Source organism: Mangifera indica, chromosome 17 (genome assembly GCF_011075055.1).
Source record: "Mangifera indica cultivar Alphonso chromosome 17, CATAS_Mindica_2.1, whole genome shotgun sequence".
Classification (NCBI taxonomy): domain Eukaryota; kingdom Viridiplantae; phylum Streptophyta; class Magnoliopsida; order Sapindales; family Anacardiaceae; genus Mangifera; species Mangifera indica.
The window spans coordinates 7,591,572-7,603,690 of record NC_058153.1 but is presented as its reverse complement, the minus strand read 5'-3'; the positions used below and the strand labels follow the sequence as shown (position 1 = coordinate 7,603,690).

The 12,119-nt window shown below is 29.1% G+C and overlaps 2 protein-coding genes across 3 annotated transcripts; both read left to right on the top strand.

Annotated features, from left to right (window-relative positions):
* The first annotated feature begins 941 nt into the window (after positions 1-941).
* Positions 942-3,080, top strand: LOC123200104 (glutaredoxin-C4-like). Of its 2 annotated transcripts, XR_006498504.1 has the most exons (5): positions 942-1,252; positions 1,662-1,735; positions 2,097-2,195; positions 2,307-2,445; positions 2,836-3,080. XR_006498504.1 is itself a non-coding variant. In XM_044615223.1 (4 exons), the coding sequence occupies exons 1-4, from the start codon at positions 1,101-1,103 to the stop codon at positions 2,381-2,383; spliced, it is 402 nt and encodes a 133-aa protein (XP_044471158.1). In that variant the 5' UTR covers positions 942-1,100; the 3' UTR covers positions 2,384-2,680. The 2 variants fall into 2 exon arrangements, 1 of the variants encoding a protein (XP_044471158.1); XM_044615223.1 differs by lacking the exon at positions 2,836-3,080 and having other exon boundaries at positions 2,307-2,680.
* Positions 3,081-6,885: 3,805 nt separating this feature from the next.
* Positions 6,886-11,916, top strand: LOC123200201 (oxysterol-binding protein-related protein 4C-like). Its single transcript, XM_044615353.1, has 7 exons — positions 6,886-6,995; positions 8,575-8,721; positions 10,355-10,600; positions 10,824-10,920; positions 11,013-11,298; positions 11,374-11,476; positions 11,582-11,916. The coding sequence occupies exons 1-7, from the start codon at positions 6,993-6,995 to the stop codon at positions 11,834-11,836; spliced, it is 1,137 nt and encodes a 378-aa protein (XP_044471288.1). The 5' UTR covers positions 6,886-6,992; the 3' UTR covers positions 11,837-11,916.
* The last annotated feature ends 203 nt before the right edge of the window (positions 11,917-12,119 follow it).

Genomic DNA, 12,119 nt, shown 5'->3' with positions numbered 1-12,119 from the left:
AAGAACGCATCAAAAGTTGGGGGTGAAATAGTCCTTCTCCCATAAACAAACCCCTTGTATTTAATCTGAAGGCCAAAGGATTTTGTCACACCCAAGGTATAGTGTAATTTCAAAGTCACACTGTAAACTTTTAAAAACCCAAAATTTTACCTATGAGTCCATTTTTATTAAAATTTTTAATTAGTGTTAAAGACAAAATCATCATTTAATAGTAATATTTAAAAAAATAAAAGTTTATATCTTTTTTCTCTTTTAATTTGAAAAACTGGATTTTTTCTCTCAGAATTAAGTTTTGAAAAGTGACATTTTTCCTTTTAAGGTATTAAAATTTTGTGACGAATGACAACCACTCTCTCTTCCTCCTAGCGACGCTCTTCCTCCGATGCTTTCTCTCCATCCGAAGCCCTAGTTCTTCAAGACAACTTCTTGATCAAAAAATGTAAACAAAACCCTTCGTCTGAATGATGAAGAAATAGTACAAAGGACGACGACCCATCCAGACCAAGGTGCCATCTTTGTTTGACAATGCCTTGGTCTGGATGAGTCGTTGTCGTCTCGTCTAAACGATGTTTTCATTGTTTAAACAAAAGGTTTCATTTGAATTTTTCAAATCCATACGTCATCCGTTAGAGGGAGAGAGCTTCAGATGAAGAGAAAGTGTCAGAGAGAGAGACAACACTAGGAGAGAGAGAGAGCAGTCATCATTCACTGACAAATCGTTAAAGAATTTTAAAATTCTTGAGAGAGACGAAAATATCATTTTTCAAAATTTAATTTTAGAGTGAAATTATTTGTTTTCTAAATTAAAAGATATATTGATATAAATTTTTATTTTTTTAAATATTATTAATAAATAATAAATTTATCTTTAATTTTAATTAAAAATTTTAATAAATATTTAAATTTTTTAAAATTAACGGACGTAGGTAGGGGTAATTTTTTTGGCGTACTCTGAAAGTTGAAAGTTTTGTATTCAGCGGCGAATCAAGGATTAGGTTTTTTCTTGTCAATAAAAACATGTAGGATTCCTATGTGCTTCAATTAAGTGTATTTGTTATTAGACCAAGGGAAAATAAACTTTGGTGCATAGGGAGTCTTCAATGGCGGCGAGACTATTCATCTCAGTAGCTTTGGTGGCCTTTCTCTGTTGGGCATCCCTTTCTGGAGCTTCTGATACAAGCCCAGAAGTTGCTTTTGTCAAAAAAACCATCTCTTCTCACGACATCGTCATCTTCTCAAAGTCCTATTGCCCGTATGAATCTCGATCCCATATTCTAATTCACCTATTTTGCGTTTGGAATGTTAAAAATCTTGTCCTTATAGTCAAGTTTATTGTTTTTGATGGTTAGTTTCTTCAAAATTGGTATGTCGGTTTGGTAAAAAATCTCATAATTTATAATGATTCATATCAATCAATTACCAATGTCTATCTACTCTAGTTGCTACTAAATGATTAGCTTATACTTTCTCTTTGTTGTTGGTCGATTCATTAGAAGGGATGTTATGGTGTAGTGAAGATTCAGTTTAAATTGAAAGGGATAATGTGGCAAGTGAAATGGATTTCTAATAAAAAAATGGTTTCCATTTAACCATTCCCAGGACCTACCGTATTTTTTACTAATTTGTTCAATCATTTTATTTTTGCGTGAATTTCTCTGCAGATATTGTAAAAGGGCAAAAGCTGTCTTCAAAGAGTTGAACCAGGTTCCTCATGTAATTGAGCTTAATGAGAGAGGTTTGTTTACAAAATCATGAAGTACATGATAGACCTTAATTCTGTTGAAATGAAGAATTTTTATTACTGCTGCAATTTCTTGTTTCTCCTTCTTAAATTCTATTGGTTTTAGCATTTATGAAAGTTGGCAATAGGTTCAATCAAACCTTAAATATCGTTTAAATTACATTTGCATTGACTGGTGTTGGAGTCTTAGGGCTTTCATGGTATCTTGATTTGGCTTAAAGCTTTCATGTTATTTTTACTTTGACTGAGAGCCTTATGGACACAAATTCCATAATCCTACATTAAAGTTTGATATTTGTGCTTATTTGTATGAACATCCTAAGTTTATTTAAGAAGGTTTCATTGTTACTTACAGCTGACGGCTCTGACATTCAAGATGCTCTTCTTGAGATTGTTGGGAGGCGCACTGTGCCTCAGGTGTTCATAAATGGAAAGCACATTGGAGGCTCAGATGGTAATTCTTTTCCTTATATGTGCAACCAATTTTACAATCCTTTCTTCTTTCCTTGAAAAAACAAAGTAAGAAAATAAAATCACTTGAGAGCTCTTGATATGTTTGTTATAGATACCGTGGAAGCCTATGAAAGTGGGAAACTGGCAAAGCTTCTAGGTATTGCTGCTGATGAAAAAGAAGAACTCTGAACCAGAACTAACAAAAGTGTTATTCAGTGCTAGAATAACTCATTCGCGTTGCTTTGAATGCGGTACTTTTGTAACTCATTCTTTTACCGATAGAGGATAGAAATGCATATTTAAAACTGTTTTATTGAGATAAACTCTGGAGAAAGTATTAAAAGTGGATGTACTAAATGACATAATTCGCAAATTTGTCTTTAAAGAAATATTGTGTATGTATTTATTTTCTCATTCATCTACTTAAGCCTCTGTGAGTGATGCTTTTCAGAATGAATAATTATGTGAAAAAAATAATTTCATGCATTTGAGTAAGATTATGCAAGCTTGGCCGATTAGTTCTAGTTGAAAATTTTTAGATGTTGGAGAATGCTGCCGAATTTGGGAAGTAATCATTTTGTTATTGTTTCACCGTCCTTAAGGTCTACTTGAGCCATCTTTGCTTGATTGATTGAACTTAGGTTGTTCCCGTAGAGATGGTTTAGAGACGTTATTATGGAAAGAGCTATTCTCTTTCTTTGCTGCAAATGGTATGTATTATTACTATCTTTTCCTGTATTTTATTACTGTGATTATATTGTTTGGATCGTTAGATAATAAAAGAGATGATGGAATATATTAAGTAATTTAAATTTTCTTACAATTTTGCCTTGTATTATTTTTAAATTTGGGCATGAATGCCCTCATTTTATTCTCAAATAACATACAACCCAACTACCATTATTATGACTATTTCAACCTGGTGAAATTTTTATTTTAGACAATATTGTCAGATTGTCATTATATAAGATGAAAAAAAATTCCAAATCAATTCATTCTTCGCAATGTTATCTCACTTTGTCTATATTCCGTAGTAAATATAATTGATCTCTCTTAACTTATAATTACGACTCTGATAATGTAACTTGCATCTCGTCCTTTTTAACATGGTATAAGGTTGTTTTTTATGTTCCCTCAAACCGGCTTGAAACTCTAATCATGTATTCGTTATTGAATTGTGTCAAAGTAGATAGTTTGATTTGTGATTAAACTATTTCAGTGAGGATTCAATTGATTCTTTATACTTTGTGGCTTCTTTTTTTTTTTTCAATTGGTTTGTGGGTTTTCAGGTGTGTAAATTTTCAGGTTTTGTGGTCTATTTGGTTTCATTTTTTTATTTATTACATTATTACCAATTTTATACGACAATGTAAAAATTTATGAAAAATATGAACTAAATAATTTTAAGTTGTTGTGCTGAATAAGATTGACTACAGTTAGAAAACTAAAGAAGTTTTCTTCTTAACATGTACAATTTCAAAAGTCATTGATTGAAGGAATATATGCGGGTAAAGGCTTCAAGTCCACAAGATTTTTTCAAGGCAATGTGTTTAGATTTGTTTATTTTCTTAGAAAAATCAAAAGAATAAATTTAACAAAATTTGTATGTTAACGTAGTTTGTGTTGTTAGCTTTTTCGTGTTTTACTAAGTAGTCATTTTAGAGTTGAATAAGATTTTTAAGATAACTAATGCTTTTTCAATTGGTTGATTGGGCTTTGGAATCATGATTAGCTTAAATTTATTTCTAAAACAAAGAAAACCAACAATTTAAAGGCAAAAGATATGGTCATCTTTAAAATTTATTTCTTCAATGGCCTATGAATTTTAGAGGGCCTATTTGATTAAGCAACCTTTTGAATATAATGTGTGTTGTCCCTCATTTTCTTCGCAAAACTAATATGTCTATTTTTTAATATTAATTAAATAATAAAATTATGTGGTTCTATTTTGAATACATATTTATCATATATTATTATTTGTTTAAATTATTTTAAGTTATATTTATTTATATACCTGAAATAAGTATGTACAATACTATTTTTAACTAAAACTGTAGTGTTATTTAATTATTTTATATATAATGATGTATTATTTATATATTTAATTATAAATTAAAAAATATATACATATAAAATAACTCTTTTTAACAAATATATTATTTAATTATTTTCAATACAAGGGGAAAATGATAATTTTAGTCCTTCTTTTAATTAAGGATTTGACCCAAGTGCAAACTTCAGGGATGAAAGTGTTACTTAAAAGCAAACATAAGGATCTAAAATATCTAATTTTTAGTTATTAAATATTTATAGTTTATCTAAATTAAGCAAAAAAATATATATTTTAAAAAATTGGCTGTTTTTGTAGTGAAATAGCTTTCTACGTGTAAAAATTATCATCATATGAAGGATTGAAAGGTGTCTTAATACATTAAATGCCCCTAGAAAATGAGTATACAAAAACATTAAAGAAAGGGCCGACGTGGAGAATGAGTGTAAATGCACCGCAGTTATGGCTGTGCGTTCTTTCGATAGCAGCATTTTGAGAGCATTTTATTTCTTTACACAAAAATATTTTACATTCTTTTTTCATCTTTCTTTCTTTCAGTCTTTCTGTTCTATTCCTTTTCAGTAATTTACAAGAGTTCATTTGGGGACAAACTATGCATAAAGTCTAACATCTTAAGAAATTAAAATCAAATAAGGGCTCTTTCCAAGCATTTAGATAACTGATAAACATCGTTGTCTACATGACCCAACAGCCGACAAAGCTGACTCTAGTATTTGGATCACTCTAGAAAAAAGAGCTATGCATTTCATAATCAATATAATTACGTGAATATATTCTAAAAATATAAAATTAATATATAAATAATATATTATTATATAATTAATTAATTTTATATTAAAAATAAAAATAATATTTAATAATAAAATAATATATGTTTTATATATTTATTTAAAATATATATATATACATACAGAGAGAGAGAGAGAGTATTGCTCTTTTACAGTAACTAATTATAAAAAGGCCAAAAGACTTATTCCCACCCCAAGTTTAGTATACAACCAATTTTTATCTACTAATTTTTTAAAATTTAAATATTTATCTATCATTCAATTTCTGTTAAAATTATTTGTTATGACTAAAAGTAAAATTATCATTTATTAAAAAAAACTAAAATTTTATCTTTTTTTCTCATTTTAATTTTAAAAACTGACAATTGCATCCATAACCTCATATTTTTTAGGTTTGAAAAATGACATGTCCCCTCCCCCTTTAGAGTTTCATAATTTTCAAAATCTTCTTCTAATAATTGCCCCTCCAAATTTTTTGAAATTTCTTTCACCCCCCATACACTTTCTTGTTTACTATCTATCTTCTAGCGCTGCATCCATCTGTCTTTGGTGGCCTCTCTCTCCAAAATTGGTTGAGAAATTTAGGTGCATGACTTCAGGTTTTGGCTCACATGATTCATTTTCGATTGAAATTGTTAGTTTTTGAAATATTTGAAATGGGTTTACAAAAGGGGAAAATTACATGAGGGAGGTTTGGGATTTCTCATTGGAAAATGAAAGGTCTTTTATGGTTGATTTGATTTTCATGTTTTTCAATGAGCACTTATTTTGGAAGTGGGCGTTAGTTGTTGAAGCTAAATTAAGCAATTAATTTATACTCCTTTATTCTTTTGAGTTCATTAACCATTAATCAACTTAAAATTTGATTAATCAAGAATCTTGACTTCAAAGACTTATCTAAAATCTAGTTGTTTGTCAAAAACTTGAGAAAAAATATAAGATTTGCGTACAAAACTCAAAAATAGAAAAAATTATGAGTAAGTTTAAAATATTTATTAGGTTTGAGTTTACCTATGATAGGTTGACCTAATCTATTTACAATTAGCTGTTAATGGATAGCTGGTGAGAATTGAGGTAACAGTTTGATATATATTTAAATGTTTCAACGTCTACTATAAATAAGAGTCATGCAATAAAATCTAAGAGCACCAAATACAGAAACAGATTTTGTAGACAATCCATAAACAAAGTACACAGCAAATTGTGTTGTGGATAATAAATAACTACGTTTCAAATGCTACAAACTCATTCAACAAAAGGCTCGACGTAATCCGGATAGATAATTTATTATATCTTAATTTACAGAATTTGGCATGAATTTTCTGATAATATCACCAATACTGAAGTTTATCAATTGATTGTTTTATTAAAAATATATTTTTTTCAAATATTTTAACATGTTTGTATTGGTGGGGGGGTTGTCATTTTTCAAACTTGGAATTGGAATATATAAGGCTAGGGGTGCAATTATCAGTTTTCAAAACTAAGGTAAGAAAAAAAATAAAATTTTAGATTTTTTTATTAAATAACGTTTTTGCCCTTATTCTTAATAAATAATTTTAACAGAAACTGGATAATGGATGAATACTTAATTTTCAAAAATTAGTAAGTAGGAGTTTAAATATATACTATACCTTAAGTGGGAATAAATCTTTTGGCCTAAATGAAATTTAAATTTATGCAAACTGTTTTGTCATGTCTTATTTTGTTGTAAAGGGTGAACGATAATTTTCCACCCAAGGTTTAGTCAAGGGCTTTTTTTTCACCCAAATGCATAAAATTACACTTCTTTCACATAAAACTTACAAAAACTATAATTACCTTCGTATAAAATTCCCTCCTCTTTCATTATATATACAAGGACACATCATCGCAATTCGCAACCACAGCTTCTTCAAAATCCCCCTGTCCAGAAGCGGCATCAGACTCTTCTTCCGAAATGGTTAGTTTTTATCTTCTCTTTTATCATAATTATTATTTTTCTGTTTCTTCTTCTTTCTTTTTGCTAACAAATCTTGACGACATGAAGAAATTTAAGCTTTGATTGATTCTTTAACCAAATCTCTTATGCATCCAAGTAAATTGGCCGTTTTCCGGCGAACAAGGAGGGTTCACGTTTTTAGTGAAAATTTTGTGTCAGAATTTAAATATTTTCTATTTATTATTTTAGCTTTAAGACAAATAACATGTGCTGTAATTGTATTCTGTCCAAAACCGAGTATACAAAATTTGAACGCAATCTTATAAAAAATTTTTTCATAGATTAAATAGATCTCAAAGAGGATAAACAATAGATGGTGGATTTTCTTTTAAAAACAAATATATTATCTAATATTACATAGATTAAATATTTATAAAAATATTTTACTTTTCACAATCCTCTACCTATATAAACTTATTTTTTTTACTTTTTAATTAAGAAAGAAGGTTGCAGAAATTTTCTTTTTAACCTAAACTATCTTATTGACTTTCTAAATCTTATATATTTCTTTGTTTCATTTGTTTCTTTTTAAGTTTCATTTGATAAAGTTCAGTGTTAATAAAACTCAATTTAATCGACTTGATCATAAATCAGCTTTTAATCGAGTCTGGTTCACTTAAAAAAGACAGTTTTTATCTTTTATCTATGTAAAAAAAAATCAAAATAATACTTATGCTTTACTAATAAGTTGAAAGTTAAATAGTTGTTATTAAAAATAAATAAATATTAATTAAAGAAAAAAGAGTTATTAAAAATAAATAAATATTATTTTTATTTATTCCTAATCGTCAGCCAGTTCTTTAAGCCACCGGAGATGAAACTTGAAATGGGGAGAAAAGTGAATTTTTCAAAGTTTAATCATAAGGGGTAAATATGAGTTTTCTAAACTAAGGGGAGAAATGATATAAACTTTTTAGGTTTTAGGGTTCATGGATAAAATAATGATTTGACCTCTACTTCTAATTGAAAATTTGGATAATTGTTAGCCCATAGATAAATGTTTAAGTTTTTTATCTGCTGTAAATATAATTTTGAATTTGGACTAAAATTTGGGTGGGACATTGTCCTTTTCCCTCATATATATCACTTTTATTCCTTCTCATAATCAAATAGTTAATTTATTCTACAAAGCCTATTTTGTGGGATGATTTCATAACTTTCATTACAAACTCAAGTTAGTAAATTCTTTACCCACTTGAATTTAAAGGAAATTGTCAAAATATATCGAAAAGTAAATGGATAATAATATATTATTTCCTATTATGTGAAACTTTGATGTCCTTCCTCGTATAAGTTATTATGTTTTCCTTATATAAGATTTATGCTCATATATAAATTCATGTATAATAATACATTTCATATATACAAGAAATACAATTTATTCATCTTTACTCTCTTTAATATAATAAGTTTGACTTGTGCTATAATATTAATTTCATATTTTTATGTTTAATTTCAACAATTCATGTCTTATATATATTCATTTTATTATGGAATTTTGAACATTATTTTAGTTGAAATGTGGTATGGTGTGGTGCAGAGTAAAGATGAGAAAAAGATAGTGCTTGCAAAGCCATCATTGTTTGAAGGAGAATCACAGGGTGATTACAAAGCTCCAAATATTGTAGAATGCATTTTAAGTCTTTTTAGAAACATACGACCAGGAGCTGATCTCATACGTTTTCAGGTATTTTGGCTCCCTCAGCACCAAAAGGACAATTTCCCACCCAAGTCTTAATCAAACTTTAAAATTATGTCTACGATAGATAAAAAATCTAAATACTCATTTATGAGTTAACTGTCATTTAAATTTTAAGTTAAAAGTAGGGGTAAAATTATCATTTTACTCATAAACTATAAAATCTAAAAAATTTATATCATTTCTCCCTTAGTTTAGAAAACTTCATTTACACCCTATGATTAAACTTTGAAAAATTCACTTTTCTCTCCCTTTCAAGTTTCATTTTTGTTGGCTTAGGGAATTGGCCAACGATCAGGAAGAAGCGAAGGATAACCCTTTGTCATCTAGATCTGAAAAATAAAGCGTCCTCCAAATCTGGACAACGAAACATCGCATAGATTGGGAAGACTCGACGAAGGCTGATGCTCTGTTGTTATATTTGGACAACTATCTTTCATCGTCCTTCGTGGTCAGATCTAGAAGATGGGTGGAAAATATCGATTGTCAATTAGAATGATGGTGGCCGGAGAAGGAAACAAATCTTAGGGGTGAAATTTAAACTTTTCAAACTTTGATAATGGGTTGACTTGTTAGTTTTTAAAATCTGGAGGGAAAATGATATAGATTTCCAAGTTTTAAGGTTTATAAATAAAATAACGATTTTACCCCTACTTCTAACTGAAAATTTGGACAATAAGTAGCTTATAGATAAATGTTTAAACTTTTCATCTATTATGGGTATGTTTTTGAGAGTAGAATAAAATTTTGGTGAGAAGTAGTTTTTTCTCTGCTTTTGTCCACTGATATAAGAAAGCTAGAATGTGATTGGCCTGATAAACCCATATTATTTGAAGTTAGACAATGGATTGTATTTGGTTGGGATTGGGTTATATTTATGATTATTATTTTTTATCTAAGAATATGTGGATCTATCCAATTATCAAACTGTCTTAAAATAAAAATATCAATCCTGATAGAGACGGTTAAAGCTTAGATCAATTGTTCTTGTTCTTTATTATAGGCTCAAAAATAAAATTTAAAAAGATTAATATTGAATAAAAATAAAATATTAAAGAGTTAATAAAAAATAATAAAATTTTAAAAAAATAAAATAAATTTTAAAGGTTATATTTGAAATTTTTTTAAATTAATAAAAGTAAACTAAAAATTTAATAGTTATACATGAAAATTTTTAAAACCCAAAGGAGTCAATTGACCCTCACTCGACTGGATCCACCCCTGCATTCTGGTAGGAGGAAATCTCTCCACATTACACACACTAAATGATTAGAACATGATTATCTATTTTATCATGAAACGATTACTTTAATAATTTCTTTGTTTAGAATATAATTTTGTTCGAAAATATTTTATCATGTTCGAAAATATAATGTTTAAATTTGATATAATTTTTTTATTTGCTAATATAATTTTAATTTTTTATTATACCTATAACCTTGTAGTTAGTAATGTTAAAAACATTTAGCTTATATATCTTAAAGCTAACTAAATTACAAAATTTATTGACAAATTAACGGAACAAAATATATTATACATATAAGTAACCTTGTATTAATTATTCTTTTTAGTTTTGACAATAAGATTTTTGAGCTTTGTTGAGTTGCCTTGTAAAATTCAGCTGCCAACAACTTTCAACATTCCAAAGTCACAGCTTCAATGTTTTGGGGAGTCAGTGTACTGCACTAATAAAGATTTGTTAAGCATTTGCAACAATTGTGAGAGCCCACTGGAGAGGCTCACAGGCGTCGTGGCTTGGTGTATTTCCACCACACGCCCTATCATTTTTGGTTCATCTCCTTACAATCCCATTCTTGGAGAAACCCACCATGTTTCCACTGGTAGCCTCAATGTTCTACTAGAACAGGTACTTTCTCTTTATGCACTAAATATCTCTTGAAATTTGAAAAACTGACACTAAACTATTGAATTATAAGAAGAGTCATAGCTTTCAATTACTTAAAAAAATTATTAAAATTAATAAATAATAAATTAGAAATTTATATATGGGTTAAATTAATGGTGGTAAGTATAAAATTTTCAAGTTTCATACGCAAGTAATTATTGTGCTTAAATAATCTTTTGATCAGATATCCCATCATCCACCAGTATTTGCTCTCCATGCAACCAATGAGAAGGAAAATATTGAATTAATTTGGTGTCAACAACCAGTTGCCAAATTCTGTGGTATATATCTTATACTTTTGTTTAATATTGTAAATTATTACGTAGCAAGATTATTATTTATAGTTTGAATTAATTAAAAAATAATGCTGTAGGTACTTCAGTGGAAGCCCAGACTCATGGCAAAAGGCAATTAAAGCTACATAAATACAAAGAAACTTATGAAATGAACTCACCAAAGCTCTTGGTTAGAATTCTTCCGGTACCCGGGACAGAATGGGTTGGCAATGTTAAAATCAAATGCCATGAAAGTGGCCTCGAAGCTGAGTTATGTTTCAGAGGCGGTTCTTTATTAGGGCGAAGAGGAAGAGCCATTAAAGGAAAAATCTATGAATCCTTATCAATACAAACTCTTTATGAGATCGATGGGCACTGGGACAGGTACTTCAAATTCGCATATTAGAAAATGGAAATGTAATGTGTATTAAATAATATTTTGAAATTTCAAAATTGCAGAACTGTCTCGGTGAAAGACATGCAGAATGGGGAACGAAAAGTTATCTTCGACGCGAAAGAGGTTCTTTATGGGCTCAAAACTCCGGTTGTTATGGATTCTCAAGTACGTTTCTTATGAAATTCACTTTTTCACAGTATACATATGCAAGCATGAAATTCTTCATATATGCATAGGTACCTGATTATATATAGATTTGAATTTGTTCAGGCAGTGTGGGCAACCGAATCAGCGGCAGTATGGGGCGACGTGAGCCAAGGCATATTGAATCAAGAATGGGAAAAAGCTAGAGTTGCAAAGAAAGGTGTGGAGGAAGAGCAGAGAAGGGTCTTGAGAGAAAGAGAGTCGGTTGGCGAAACTTGGGTTCCCAAGCATTTTAATGTCACAAAAAGCGGGGAAAGGGGTTGGGATTGCTCACCTATTCAAGAAATTGTGCCACCAGCTCCTATCGTTGTCCCTCCTTGAATTCCATATACATTTTTATGTAAGATATATTTTGTATAAATTGAATAAAATAAATAAATCAATCATAATTTCAGGATCTACATATAGGATATAAAATATTAAATTAAACTTTAGAGTTTTAGAAATATCTATAAATACCTAGAATACCAAGCAGTCTGAATCTATTTAGCTGTCGAGACTATCTTTCGACGTAACTTGGTCTTCTATTTCAAAAACCTTTATGAATGACAATTTTCAATGGGGCAAACTATAAGATAGTTTCACTATATTCGATTTTGGAGCA

What these genes read in the sequence shown, in the direction of transcription:
- LOC123200104 (XM_044615223.1), top strand. Translation starts at nt 1,101, where the DNA reads ATGGCGGCGAGACTATTCATCTCAGTAGCTTTGGTGGCCTTTCTCTGT. An exon ending in AATTGAGCTTAATGAGAGAG is followed by an intron (nt 1,736 to 2,096) that starts GTTTGTTTACAA and finishes TGTTACTTACAG; the next exon opens with CTGACGGCTCTGACATTCAA. An exon ending in GCACATTGGAGGCTCAGATG is followed by an intron (nt 2,196 to 2,306) that starts GTAATTCTTTTC and finishes TGTTTGTTATAG; the next exon opens with ATACCGTGGAAGCCTATGAA.
- LOC123200201 (XM_044615353.1), top strand. An exon ending in CTGATCTCATACGTTTTCAG is followed by an intron (nt 8,722 to 10,354) that starts GTATTTTGGCTC and finishes TGTAAAATTCAG; the next exon opens with CTGCCAACAACTTTCAACAT. An exon ending in CGGTTGTTATGGATTCTCAA is followed by an intron (nt 11,477 to 11,581) that starts GTACGTTTCTTA and finishes GAATTTGTTCAG; the next exon opens with GCAGTGTGGGCAACCGAATC.